Here is a 14,931-nt window from a genome sequence, read left to right as displayed (position 1 = left end):
ATTCCCACTACCAGGGCAGAGGGAGTCACTGCGACAGAGATGGTATGGCCCCCCAAGCCAAGATAATTTGCCATCTTGCCCTTTCCAGAAAAAGATTGATCTCTCCTCTAGAGCATTATAAAAATAATAAAAATGTGAGATATTTTATAGCTTTTCAGATCCACTTTAAGTTTTTCATGGAAGTTAGGATAACTTGTTTTGCTCATTTAAAGAAATGTTCTGGAAGATGGATTTGAACATTTAAATCTGAGTCGGGGTTGACACGACACATCCAAGTGCAAAAACCCTTCCCCTGTGTGTTCAGAAAAGAGGACCGAGGCCTTTAAAAGGCCACTTTTGTTTATCCTTTCTAAAAGGATTTTCTTTCTAGATGGTTCATTTTTATGTTGCCTCACTGTTTCCTTTTTAGCATGGATTTTTCTGTCTTTTGAAGACACTGTAAATAGAAACTAATGAAGAGATGGCAGTGAGTAATTGGAGCGCTGAATTGTCAGCTGCGAGGCAACTCTCATTTCAGAAAACCTAATGGAAGCATTGATGGAAAGGAACCTTTTTTCCCTCCGGGTAGCACAAACCACCATTTGGGTGGTATGAATGCAAGCAACTCCTGCAAATAATTTAATCCATTAATTATTCTTTAAAGAAAGAATTACTGTCTCTGGAATTTTTTCAGTATAATTTATTTATCACCTTAATACTTAAAAATGATGAGTTAATATCTTCATGCTCACTGAAAATGTTTTAAATAAACGTGCTTGGGAAACTTTGCAATATGGTTGTGGGATGACAATACTAAGAGATTTTGAAGGCCACCCATAACAGTTTTGAGAATCCGCTTTGACAGTTGACTCAGGCCCCTTTTATCAACACAGTTTTTCACCCTAAAAGCTTCAAGAGGTAGGGGTTTTTTTCCCTCCCATTAGTTCATTGTGTTTTGAAGTTAGCTTTTGGTTGACGTGCTGGGGAAATGAAAGCTGTGTTTGGCCACCAGAGGGAGCAGCTGGTGTCCACGAATCCGTAGAAACAGTTATCAGGACATTTTGAAAAGGTATATGCTAGTGGTTGAATTGAAAGTAATGTCTTTTGTGATTCCTATCACAGTTGCCATGCATGTGGAGTTTTAGATTTGATAATAGCTAAAAGTTCCATTGTAAGGTAGAAAACTTCTCAGCTTCAGATTTTATTTCTCATTGGAAGAAAGACTTTTGGTAGGTTTTGTGAGAGCAGGATTTTGCAAACCAGGAAAAAGCATTTAATGCTTTCAGCAAACTTCCAGTATTTGGTTTATAGCATATTGATTCCTCCCAGGTTTGGCATTTATCCCCTGTTCTGTCTCTCAAATGCTAATTTTCTGTACAGCTGTTTGTTCGGTCAGTTGGTCTGTCTATCTCATGCAGTAGTTTGCTTCATGCACCTTTGGTAGCAATTGGGGATTCCTCTCTACCCCCGCTTGTATGTTACATATTTTAGCAGCTAGGAAACTAAAACCATTTTTTTTTTTTTTTTTGTACTGGAAGCTGGGATTCTGGTATGACAAATACCTGACAATGTGGAAGGTTCTTTGGAATTGGGTAATGGTAGAGGCTGGAAGAATTTGAGGCTCACGATAGGAAAAGCCTAGATTGCTTTGGAGAAACTGTTGGTAGAAGAGTGGATATTAAAAGTACCTCCAATGAAGTTTTAGAAGAAAATGATGAGTGTGTTACTGTAAATAGGAAGAGATGCGATCTCTTGTTATAGAGTAACAGAGAACTTAGCAAAATTGGGTTCTGTTGTTGGATGGAAGGCAGAACTTGAACGCGATGAACTTGGATATTTAGCTGAGGAGATTTCCCAAGCTAAGTGTGGAAGGTGCGGCCTGCTTTCTCCTTGCATCTTATTGTAACATGAGAGAGGAAAGGGGTAAGCTGGAAATTAAACCTTTAAGCATAAAGGAACCGGAAATTGATGATTTTGAAGATTCTCAGCCTATCCATGTGTTGTACGCTCTGAGACCAGAGCCGGAAGCAGTTCTATCAGGGACGTCCCTGAATTTACGGGAAGTGAGTCACAGAGCCCCATGTGAGAAAGAAACTGTGTGCTAAAGAGGGTGTGGCTGAACCTGGATCCAGCCAGCCATTTCTGTGGAAATCAGGATTGGAAATGCAGTTGGAAGGATCTGGGAGGTTCTGTCATCTAATGATTTGGATGCACTTGAACTACATGCAAAGCCAATAAGGTTTTTGTGAAATTTGTATGAACAGAAGCAATGTTTGAAAGGGACAAATTGAGGGAACAATGACTTCACGGGCCGAACTGTAGCCAAGAAAGTGGGCCCACCATGTGTCTGGAAAGGGGGTCTGTTCCTGCACTTGGAGGGGACAGGCCACCTGCCCAGAGCTTGCAGGGGGCAGCCTTGTAGCCTGTTGTCCAGGGAGAGCGCTGCCACCCCCATGCTTGTTTGAGGAGAGCCTGGCTGCCCTTCCAGTGCTTGAAAAGGGGAGAGCATGACTGCAGCACAGGCACTTGGAAGAGGTAGGACTGCTGTTCCATCAGGCCCAGAGTACAAGGATCAAGCCTTTTTCTTTTTTTTTTAATTACATTTATAAGAGATATAAGAAAAGGAATTTATACTTAAAGTTTGTTCTTACTTAAGTATTATGATTAATATGAAAATAATTTAAATGATAGCATGGGAGTCTGTGAGAATGTTTCCTTGGGTTCATTACCCAAGCTTGAGAAACTGTGACACACACCATTTCATAGTTTGGTAACTAACCTCTCCCTCAAGCTCTGGACTTGTTTGGGACCTGTGAACCCCATCTTCCTTCCAGTTTTACTTTCTGGAATGGGAATGTTGGCCCTTTGCCTGTCCCACCAATGTATATTGTTTTCTAGGTTTCCCAGTTAATCAGACAGAAGAATTTTGCCCCAGGATTAACTACACTCATAACCAATTTTGATGAGACTTTGTACTTAGCATGGCTACCAAAATGACTTGGGATGTTGTGATGGAATGAATGTATTTTGCATGTGAGAAGAACATGTCTTTTGGGGTCCAGAGGGTGGACTGTTGGGGGTATGTTCAGGTCCCAACCCCTGGTCCTGTGGGCATGAACCCATTTGTAAAAAGGACCTTTGAAGATGTATCACTTAAGGTGGCCCACTGAACGAGGGTGGGCCTTAATCCAACATGGCTGAAGCCCTTGCAAGCAAAGGAAATTGGACATGTGAGGAGGAAGCCCCTGGGAGAAGCAAGAAGCTGGAAGTCAGCTGAACCAGGAAGAGAAAGGAAAAAATGCCTTTATGTGCATTGCCATGTGATGGAAAAGCCGAGGACCGAGGATCACCAGCAGCCAGCCCCAGAACACCACAGTCTATGGGAAGGAAGCGCTGCCTTTCTGACCCTTTGATTTTGGACTTCAACTAGCGTCAAAACCGTGGGGCGATAAAATCCTGTTGTTTAAGCCAACCCGTTGCATGGTTTTTGTTTTAGCATCCAGGAAACCAAAACATGTTCTTTGTTCTTTTCGTTTTGTATCCCACCAGGGTACCTGAATCGGGTAAACGCTCATTTGTAATCATTAATACTTAGCTTTGATTTTGCTAACAAAGAATATTTTTATGCTTTGTCCAAAAGTTTTCAAAACTACTGCTCATTTCTTCTGGTAAATCCAATTTTGACAAACTTCTATTCAAGTGTTCTGATTTGATGTTAGAAATTGATTTTGGAAAAGGTCAAGTTGTTTGGGTCACTTTATAGGGTTGCTCTAGGGAACAAGATAATTCTGTGCTTGGGATTTTTCTTACAAGTTATTTTGACCAGAGCCAGCATTTTCTGACTTGCAAATTGCAGGGTGACTTGAATTTCATGAGCAACGTTAAGTTCATCATTCAGTTTTGGGTCCAGAAAAATTAATGGTGAGAAACTGACATGATGAGTTTCACCTTCCAAGATTCTTTCCAGTGAGATTTTCAGTTACCGTCTTGTGCTATCTGAAAGGTTAATTTTAAAACTAGTACCATATCTAATTGTGTTAGGAGTGCATGACTTCCAAAGGACAAATCTATATAGATAATGATTATCCTAGCAGGAAAAATGCACCTAAGCAGTTTATCCTCCTTGTTTAAAGAACAGTTCCTTTCCACTTGCCTGACTTACAAATATGCTTTAAGGTTCTGTGCAAATGGTGTGGTTAGATCATTTGCTCAAAGGAGCTTATTACATGTGTTTAAGATGGTTTTACCAATGATACATATTCTATAATAAATCAGTTTAAAGTTTTAACATTCTCTTCTCCCTCTTCTTCCCTCCTCACCCCACCACTTTGCCTGTGTAGAGTCTCTTTCTTTGTCCCATCTTTCTAAGACCTTCTCTCCGGGTCTGTTCTTTCCCAATCTCTTGTCAGTGTGTGTCTTCCCTCTTTGTTAAGGAATGGACGCTTGATGTCCTTCCACCTTTCCTGCCTGCCTTTCCTGTTAAGAGTTCTGAAGTTCATCTTTATTCCATTGCCTGCTCTTTAGGAGTACCAGGCTCAAGTGGAAGAAATGAGATTGATGATGAATCAGTTGGAAGAGGACCTTGTGTCAGCAAGAAGACGGAGTGATCTCTACGAATCCGAGCTGAGAGAGTCTCGGCTCGCTGCTGAAGAATTCAAGCGGAAAGCGACGGAATGTCAGCATAAACTGATGAAGGTAGCCCACCCCTCCAGAAGGAGAGCACAGTGCTGCTTTCTGGTTTTTTTGTGTGTGTGGGGTAAAATCAAGAATGAGCTTAGCAAGAATAAAGGGAATACTATCTCAATGAGTAATGTTTGGGAAATAATGGATACCTTGGAAAGCTCTCCTTTTATAGATGATATCATCATCATCATCATCATCATTATTATTATTATTATTATTATTATTATTATTATTATTATTATTATTATTATAATTTGGGTCACAGAGACCAAGAAAGTACCACAGGGAATGTGGTCTAGAATACTTTTGGGTTGCTGAGATTCCCCAATATGTTGTATCTTTTTTCATTATAGGCTAAGGATCAAGGAAAGCCTGAAGTGGGAGAATATGCCAAATTGGAGAAGGTATTTTCCATTATTAGTGTCCTTATTTTTGGTAGATATGTACTTTTTTTTTATGTTAGTATCAGTGGCCAGTCATTAAGATTCTTGAATAGAGAGAACATTCTTCCAGATTTACTGAGTCCTTCTTCTGGGTAACTACTTTTAGCCCCAGCTCTGATTCTAAAAGAGGGATACCTCATTTTGGTTGCTGTCATGCCAGCTTGCAGTAATAAATAAACCCAGGCACTCCATAAAATACAGACGAAAATTTTTATTGTCTTGATGCACGGGGTGACGTTGATTCTCTTTTCGCCATTCACATATCGCCGAGCGTAGAGAAATAGTAAAGATGGGTGAGCCCTGTGAAGGAGTTGTGCCCTGGGACATTCCAAGACTTCTCTGCTAGGCCACCCTTCTTCTTCTCTATTAGTAGGTTCTGGAATACAAACCTCAAGAAGATAGAACTATAATGAATGTAGTTCATGCCTATTTGCCTTTTGCTTTATTTCCTGCCATCTTAATTATAGATCAATGCTGAGCAGCAGCTCAAAATACAGGAGCTCCAAGAGAAGCTAGAAAAGGTAAGCCTGAGGTGATTTTTCGGGGCCTCACTCCTCATTTCCAGATACCTTTCTTTGACTTGTTCTGGAGCACTAAAGATGAAAAGAACAGTTAGTCACTCAGCGCCAAGTAAAAAAAAGGGGGGGTGAGCTATTACCTGAACATATCAGTGTTCTGAACACCCTTTTTCCTCCTGAGACGTGGCAGCAGTGTTTATTTTTAAACACCAAGCTGTGAGACTCTCAAGTAAAAGTTCTAATTATACCACGACGGGACCAGGAAACCAGTTTCTCTCTCCCCGGGGGGCTAGGCTTCCCATCTTGCACATTTATAAGAGCAGCATGTGTGGTGTACATTCCCCAGCTTTCTTTCCATCAGAAGCTCCGTGGGCACCTTCGAAAGGCCTGTGCTTTGGAAGGTGGAGGATCCATGGGCATCATCATGCGAATGGGGCGTGGGCTGGTTGACGGTGTCCTGGAAAGCTGGTGTTGACAGCCCTGCCCTTAGCCCAACTCTGGAGATGAGCCCTGGAGATGCTTAGCGAGAGGGCTGGAATGAACGGGCCTCTGAGACGTGCCTTTCACGTCTAGGATGCTTGATGGGCGTGGTTTAACCGAGCCTCATCTTCTGAATTCTTGGGTCTACCGCTCTCTCAGCTGGCAGCTTGCAAGAGGATGCATGTTTTCATCTAGAACTGTGCTGTCCAATAGATTGTGATGTGAGCCCTAAATTGCATGTGTAACCTAAAATTTTCTAGTAGCCATGTTAAAAAAAAAAAAAGGAAAAAGATGAAATAATTTTAATGATATATTTTATTTAGCCCAATATTTAAAAAATGTTATTTCACCATGTATCAGTATTTTGAAATTTACACTGCTTCGGTTTTGGAATTACTTAAGATTAGATAAAGCTAAAAATCAGTTCCTCGGCCACACCAGCGACATGTCAAGTGCTGAGTAGCCACGTGCAGCCAGGGGCTTCCATGTGGGACAGGGCAGGTCTCCACCTTGGAGTTTTCTTGGAGTTTCCAGTTTTTAAAATTTAAATTGTAAGCAAAGAGACGTGAGTTTGTTGGCCTTTATTCAGCTCTTTTTTATAGTGCTGTTGGAGCTGTAGCATAATTCAGACCCAAATGAAAAATTAACAAATACAAAAATAACTTCACAAAGTTTGCGTTTCCATGAACACTATGGATGACTGTTGTGCCCTTTGAAAGGTATTCACTTGGAAAAAAAAGTTTAAATTAAAGCTTTTAGTTGATTTTCTTATACTATTAATACAAATTCTTCACAGGAAGATTAGCAAATGAGATGATTAAATAAGAAGAAAATTGATGCTCAGCGGTAAATACCCTTGATACCCGGGTAGAGAAATCCTTCTAGACCTTTTTGTTTGCACTCATGACATTGCATTGAATGTAAGGTGCCAGTGACTGTCAGGTACATCTTCCTCTTATGTTCCCTAAGCAAGAAAAATGCTGCCAGTTATAACTGTAGGATGCATCCCCAATTCAGGAGTGTTAAAATGTTAAGAAAAGAAACGAAACGCACCTTAGAATACATGAAATATGGAACAAAAAAATGTTTACATATTCTGAAAAATGAATGTAACATCCTCATTTTTGTTTTGCCTGCTTTTTTCTTTTAGGCTATCATCACCATCTTTTCACCTTAGTAAATTTGTCCATCTCTCTCTCATTCCTTCTGTCCTTGTAGGCTGTAAAAGCCAGCACAGAGGCCACCGAGCTGCTGCAGAATATCCGCCAGGCAAAGGAGAGAGCTGAGCGGGAGCTGGAGAAGCTGCAGAACCGGGAGGATTCTTCTGAAGGCATTAAAAAGAAGCTGGTGGAAGCCGAGGTGAGCTAGGGACCTCTACCCCACGTGGACTAACCCTGGCCCCAAGGATGGCTGCCAGGGAGCATCTGTGACTGTCTGTTGGCTGTGCCAAGAAGAAACTGCACAACCCTCACTTGCTTATGTTTGACCAAACCGTGTTCCTTTCAGAAAATCCTTTTGAAACCTGAGAGGCTTGGAAATGTTTTATCCCAAAGGGGAAAAAAGAACTGACACAGCAGCTTCAAGTAGAGATGTTTTGAGAAAAGCTTTTCCTTTCCGTTTGTTTTCCTCTGCCCTGCTCACTAATCTGGGATAATTCATTTATGTAGGTGAACTGTAACTCCGTCTCTGAGTTTTTCTTTTTCTTCCTTCTGTACCCCCTTTTCCCCTTGCCTTTTCCCTGTAGTGTTAGTAATGTATTAATTTTCAAGGCTTCAGCTATTACCTTTGTGTCTGACTCCCAGATCTATATTTTTGGGCCTCTTCTCCCAAATTCTTTGTTGTTGTTGTTGTTAAATCATTAATATAATTATACAGGAAGTAGGTGAATGTCTTCTTGTTGTAAGAAACTTAAACAGTTCTGAAGAATATAGAATAAAAAGTGGTGTTTCTCCTTTACTCCTTCCTCCCTCCCACGCCTCCCCTTAGTGTTTGTCCCATGGGCCATAGTTGACTAGCCATCCCCCCATCAGTGGACCTTCAGCTTTCTCCATCACAGTGTTGGTGTGAACCTACTCATATGTATGTCTTTGGGGCCATTCTCACCTCACTTCCAGTCTCATATTTCCCACTGCTCCCCTGATGGGTATCTGAACCGTGCATCAAATTTAGAGTGAACTCAATATCTTTCCCTACAAGGTGGTTTCCCCTCTCAATTTCTTGTTCTTCTGGTTATCCCAGACACGGCACCCTGGCATCATCTGCTTTTTTTCTGACCCTGCCATTCAGTGGGTCACCCAGTCCCTTAAACACAGTCGCACCATCTCTCCCGTTCGCCCCCTATCGGCCGGTTCTGTAAGCCCTCCTCCAAGTCCAGGCCCTCTTCCCCATAGCTGAACAGATGTAATCATCTTGTGGCCACCTTGCTTCCAGTGTCTTCTTCCCACCAGGCAGCTCACACATGGTCCCCAAACACAGGGCTCCTTGGCACCCACCCACCCCATCACAAACCTTTCAGGGTTCCATATACCCTCATGTACCTGAGCCTGGTCCATGAAACTCTCATCGATGTGACCCTCAAATGCTGTCTGCTTGCCTCTTCTCTTGCTCTTTCCCCTAATGCATCCTTCCCTGAAGATGTGCTGTGCTTCATCTGGTGCCTTCACTGGCTCTTGACCACCTCTGTGTTTCTGCTAACACACCTCCCTTTGTGTGAAGCACCTTCCCCACCACTCTCCTGCCTTCCCTCCTCCAACCTGCCAGATCCACCCTCTCCAGCACATTCCTCTGTGACGCTCGTGTTGAACCATGTGGTTGAAAGTCTTTGCTGCCTACACCTCCTATAGCACTTTCTATGTATTTCTTTTATGCTTCTTTTCCTTTTTAACCTCTATTTTGTTGATTTACTTGTGTGTTATGTTTTCCAAGGGCAGGAATTATGTCTTCTTCCTCTCTATTTTCTGTGACGCCTAGTGTGGTACTTTGCAGATAGTAGGTGCTTGGTAAATATTTGAATGAATGAATGCACTCTTGTAACCAACTCAACTGAGCATTTGAATTATAGAGACTTACATTCTCTGCTGTTGCCTCGGGTGCCTGAGACTTTTCCTCCTGACCAGCGTATGCTTATCGAGGGCTCTTTCCCTCCGTGCAGGCACTACACCCATAGCGGTTACTCCATTAAAACTCTCTGATTGATTCGTGACCTACAGGAACGCCGCCATTCTCTGGAGAACAAGGTAAAGAGGCTAGAGACCATGGAGCGTAGAGAAAACAGACTGAAGGATGACATCCAGACAAAATCCCAACAGATCCAGCAGATGGCTGATAAAATTCTGGTGAGCAGGAACAAAAGTTAAAAAGTTAAAAGATAACAGATTAGGGGTTGCAAAGGGAAGGGGGTAAGAAGTAGAATTAAACACCAAAGCAGGGGAGGTGTCACCGAGTAGGTAAATTGAGAGAGATGGTTCAGGGAATGCCGTTTTGTAGAATAGTGTGAACAACCAAATGTTGGACATTGCAGCACTGGTAACAGATCCGCAACGACTTTTTTTGCGCCGTTTGCTACTGCCTGGCGTTTTTTAATGTGAACATGCATACTCTTGTCATTTTCGATCCGTTTTTACAGGAGCCTTTGTCCTTGTATCTGCAGAGCTCTGGATGGCCATTAACTTTGCAATGCCAGTTTACGAAGTTGTGGGAATTTAGACCTTTAGGACCGAAACCCAGATTCTTGCTTTTGGAGAAGAAGGAAATTAGTCATGCAGAATTGTTTTTCTCAGAGTAGTATTTGTCATAGATTCATGTTCACCCACTCACTTTCTCCACTACAGTTGGGTGTTTTTTGTTTGTTTTTTTTTTTTGTTTTAATTTTTCTTTCAATTTCCTTAGATGTAGCATGTCTTTTTTTAGGTTTATAATTACCACGATTCTGTTTTAGGCTCTGATGACCAAATTTACTTAATCAAGGAAGGCTCGGGTGGTCTTACAGATGGGTTGAACTTCTCTTGCTCCCGGGGTGGAGGGCAGGTGAGCCTTTGAAGGGCTCTCCTTGGATCTCAGTCCAAAAGCCAGAAATTTGATGCCTTTGAGAGATTTAATGACTTGGACTCTGCTCGTAATCTCCTCCCGCCCTGCTCCCAGGGGAGACTTTGAGGTGGTCAACCATTCTTGCTTACCGTAAAAGGCAAGTCTGGGAACAGGTCCCTTCTGGAAAATGAGTCACCAGCAACGGTTTGAACTCGAGAATGGCCAGGTTAGAGGCATAACTTAATAGAATTAAAAAAAAAAGTCAACATTTTACATTTCTATGTTTGTTTATATTCATAAATATATGGAATGCTCTTGAACAAACGGGTCAAAGAGATATTGGTTAAACTGTTTTGCTTTAACACACAGGCTTCATATGTATATATATGTCTGCACACAAAGACAAGTGTGACTGTTAGTCTACCCTTTCTGTTCTCTTGTTCCGTCTTCAAGGTTTCTCTTGGCTGTTGTCAAGTGTATGAATTACACTGTGTGTTAAAATCTGATCCCACCGAGATCCCACCACCAATGTCCCTTGCTTGGTACAAATGAAATGGTTAACTCTCTGTGGTTGCAAAGTGTTTCTATGTTTAATGGTGATGTGTTCATTCATTCATTCAACAAATATTTAATGAGCTTCTACTACGTGCTAGGCACTGCTCTAGGAGCTGGAAATACAGCAGCAAACAACAGTGTTTGCATAGCAGCACTGAAGAGTTGATCCAATATCTATATAAATACAGAGGAAAGAGATGTTAAAAAAAATGACAACAACAACAAAAAATGCTAAACCACAAAGATGTCAGATTTTAGAATATCTGCTTTTCCAAAGGTTCACTTGCTATTAAAGAGTTTTGCATTCTTGGATTATGTGTCATAAACTCCTGTTCATATTTAGACCAGGTATCTGGTCTTAAAGTTGTCAATCTCAGGTGCCGGAGCGTTTGACCTATATTTAGACCCTGATTTTCATTCCTGTGCCACCTTATGAGGACTGATAATAAGAAAAGGTATTTATCAAGTGATTTCTAACCTTAAAAAAAGTAAGCATATTTCTGTGTCCAAGTGTACCTTGTTACCTGTCTCAGTACCTGTGTGGTTGTGACTTCGTTTATCCGAAGGTGCCTTTTACTCAAGAACCCTGTGCTTGGGTTGTGCAACATCTGGGACATGGGTAAAGAGTGGTCCTTAGTACTGTTACGTAATGAGTAATGATGCTTGGGAAACAGATCCCAAAATGCCATTTGCTTTAAAACATTTGCCATGCTTATAAGAACATTCAAAGCAGATAATTAGGGCTCCCATTACAGCAAAGTAGTTTGCTTTAATAAAAGAAGTCACTGCAGAGGATCCTTTGGTGGGTACACACAAAGCCCTTAAAATGTGTTTTTATTAATTAAAATCCTGTTTTCCTTCAACTTTTCGAGAACACATCTGTTAGATTGCAGTAGATCTTGTGCACCTGGTCTGAAGATTGAACATTCTAATGGCCTCAAAAGCAAAATCTCTGCTGGTAGACTAGAATTTCAAAAGCTTAATTGCTAATGTTTTATGTGCATGTGAATCTGAAAGTACTGTTTCCCATTTTTTTGGACATATCCTGTATAATTTCCACATTCTTCAAAATTCTCATAATTGCTTCCACTTCAAAGAAAAGTTTCATAACAGCTTAAAGAGATGAAAACTTGGAGTAATGGCTTTTGATATTAGTGATTAATGGTCTAGAGTCATAAGAATTAGTGTAGATGCAGATACGGGTGCATTTAGAGAATGTTTCAGTGAACTGGATGTCGTCTTTTATAATCATATATAAATATATATGATTTAAAATACATTGGCAAATGAATTGGCATAATTTTCAAATAAATGAGATTTTTGTATGGAAGGAGAAAACAATAACAACGGGAATGTTAAATTTGGGCTATTTATATTACTCCAAAGTTTCTTCCAATCTTTTATATATATGCATCGTTATTAGTGTATTCAGTGTTCTATTTTGTTTCTATTAGGGTTTTATCATATAAATATGATTTCATATAAACATCTTCAGGAATTCACATAATCCACACACCAGTCAGAATACTCATTTCAAACTATAAGTGTTTAAATGGTTACTCTAGTTTTCCTTCTTAGCTAGGGTCTTGGGCAATAATTTCATTAAAAAGGAAAATTCAAACAATTTTTTTGTCATAATAAATTAAAATCACTTTTCTCATTTAAGGCTGTCCTAGCAGTGAAAAGGGACTGAGGCTCAAAGGTAGTTGTCAGGGGCTTTGTGCTGCACTAAACTTTCAAAAGTTGTCTTGTTACTCTTGTCCTTTTATGGAAAGATGAAGAAGAGCTGCCTTTGCTTGACCTTGGCATACTGACACATTTCTGATCCCAGCCCTCACATCCCACTAGGGGTGTGTGTGTGTGTGTGTGTGTGTATGTAAAACCTTGTCCTTGGAAAACCCAGGGCTGAGACTCGGTGGTGGGCTCCTTCTCCAGAGCCTTCGGGGTGGTAAAGGAGGAGCAAATGCCTGTTATCTGTAGTCCTGTGCCAAAGCCATGTTTCCTGAGAACATCTAACGTACTTTCGTTACCTGCCTTCCTTTGCACACCTGACCATTTGTTCTTTCGTATCCAGGAGCTGGAGGAGAAGCATCGGGAGGCTCAGGTCTCAGCCCAGCACCTCGAGGTGCACCTGAAACAGAAAGAGCAGCACTACGAGGAAAAAATTAAAGTAAAGTCACTTTCTGATCTTCCTGGCGTTCCTCCTAGGGCATCGTGCAGCTTCCCTCTCTTCCTGGGCACTCTTGGGCTACTCTTCCTAGACCAGAGTACTGTTTGGAGTAAACTCTGTCCTCAGTCCATGGTGGGAGGTTATGGAGTGTTACCCGTGTGGGGGGTTAGGTATCTGAAGTTCTAAAAATTTTTTTTTTTTTAATTCTGTCTTCATGTATCTTAATTCCATTGTTAACTTTTTTGTGTGTTAACTCCACTGTCATTCATTCCATGATAACTTAAATTAACCATATCTTCACCACATTCTTTGCTTTTAATTTTCTTCCTGCACCTTGGACCTGGGATCCTGTTCCTTATGTCTCAAGTATAGCCTTGAGAACCTTCTTTATTGAGGATCTGCTCATGACTAGGCTCTGTTTAGTTTGTCTGAAAATGTCTTTATTTCACCCTCATTCTTGAAAGATATTTTGTTGGGAAAAGAATTCTAGATTGGCTGTTTTAGTCTAACACTCTTTGAAGATACCACCCTGTTGACTTTGGCTTTTATGATTGTTATGGAGAAGTCAGCTGTCAGTCTGCTACTTTCTTTGGAGGTAATTTATCCTTTTCTTTGGCTGCTTTAAAATTTTCCTTTGTCTTTAGTTTTCTGCTGCTTTACTGTGATTTCTGAATGTGAATTTCTTTTTCTTTATTCTGTTTGGGGCTTTGCTGGGCTTTTTGAATAGAATGGTATCTTCTGAGTTCTGGAAAGTTAATGGTCTTTTTATCTCAAATACTGTCTCTCATCCCTTCCTTCTGAAACTTTGATTAGACATTTATTAAATCACCTCCACTCTATTTTTTTTTTTTCATGTTTCCATTTCTTTGTCTCACTGTGCTACATTCTGGATAAATTCTAACTTATTTTCCAGTATTCTAATTCTTTCTTTGCTATGTCTGATCTGCTATTAAAACCATTTGAGTTTTTTGTTTCAGTTGTTGTATTTTTCATTTCCAGCTGTTCCATTTGGTAGATTAAGACAACAATTTTCTATACCTGGTAGTCACTTTTAAGCTTGTCTTTAATTCTTTAAATGCATTAAGCATAGTTATTTTATGATCTGTACCTGATAATTCCGCTACCCAGTGTATTTGAACATTTGTTTCTGTGCTGTTGTTTCTGGTTCTTTTTCACGGTGCCTCTCTCCTTGTGTTCTTGGTGAGCTGCTTGTGTTCTTTGGAAAGTTAGTAGCGGGAATTCTTGAGGCCTTGGATGAAAATATGTCTCCACCCTGGGAGGTAGCTCTGGGCTTTGTCTTTTCTTTTTCTATGAGACTATAAAAACTGAAGCTCACCTTTATTTGGTTCAGCATGTGCCTCAGGTTAAAAGCAGCTTTGTGCCCTTTTTGCTTAAGTTTCTGTTTTCACTTAGATTTTGGTCTGCAATTACTTACTCTCTTGCCAAATTTTAGGGACTTTTAGAAAAAATGTTTTTTATATTTTCTATAGCATTCAACACCTTTATCAATAGGGGAGCTGACCTAAACTAGCCCATGATATTATCAGAAATGAATGGCTGCCTTTTGATTTCCTTTTAAAATGACATCACATTTTCATTATGATTTTAGACCAAGCCTTTAACTCTTTCTTAAGTTCTTGAGAAATCAGACTTGAAGGAGGCTGTTAATTTTTCTGACAGTCCTACTATTGATTTGGTTGGTATTGTCAGAGTGGACTGTCCCTTTTTTGGGGAACCAAACTGAGTACACACACACCGCTGTCACCACCATTGTCACTCTGGTTCATTCATTCTTTTATCCCAGGTGTTACTTTTGGTTGTTTTTAATTAAAAGAAATGTAGGAAAATAATCCAGAAATGACGTCAAGGTGTTTGAGTCTGAACTCCTACTTTTGTGCCTTTTAAATGCTATATACCAATCTTACTGGATCCTAGACTTTTTTCTTTGGATTATACTAATTTTCAAAAAAGAATGAGAATGTATATGGTAGTCCTCTGGTACATTTGCATAGTGAAATAACCTGTTATAAAATTTATCCTGTGATTTGGGTGATTATATTGAATTTCTTGTAAAAAG

General features: G+C 40.4%; 1 protein-coding gene across 6 annotated transcripts in view; it reads left to right on the top strand.

Moving 5' to 3' along the window:
- CIT (citron rho-interacting serine/threonine kinase) overlaps nucleotides 1–14,931 on the top strand; it is a 176,586-nt gene that overhangs the window by 97,095 nt on the left and 64,560 nt on the right. For all 6 annotated transcript variants that reach the window (XM_037816693.1, XM_037816692.1, XM_037816691.1 and 3 more), the window contains exons 14-19: nucleotides 4,504–4,674; nucleotides 5,016–5,066; nucleotides 5,573–5,626; nucleotides 7,322–7,462; nucleotides 9,313–9,438; nucleotides 12,759–12,854. In XM_037816693.1, the coding sequence (XP_037672621.1) occupies nucleotides 4,504–4,674; nucleotides 5,016–5,066; nucleotides 5,573–5,626; nucleotides 7,322–7,462; nucleotides 9,313–9,438; nucleotides 12,759–12,854 (639 nt within the window). The remainder of the gene's footprint in view (nucleotides 1–4,503; nucleotides 4,675–5,015; nucleotides 5,067–5,572; nucleotides 5,627–7,321; nucleotides 7,463–9,312; nucleotides 9,439–12,758; nucleotides 12,855–14,931) is intronic.

This window comes from Choloepus didactylus, chromosome 23 (assembly GCF_015220235.1).
Source record: "Choloepus didactylus isolate mChoDid1 chromosome 23, mChoDid1.pri, whole genome shotgun sequence".
NCBI lineage: Eukaryota > Metazoa > Chordata > Mammalia > Pilosa > Megalonychidae > Choloepus > Choloepus didactylus.
This window is presented reverse-complemented; position numbering and strand designations above follow the sequence as displayed.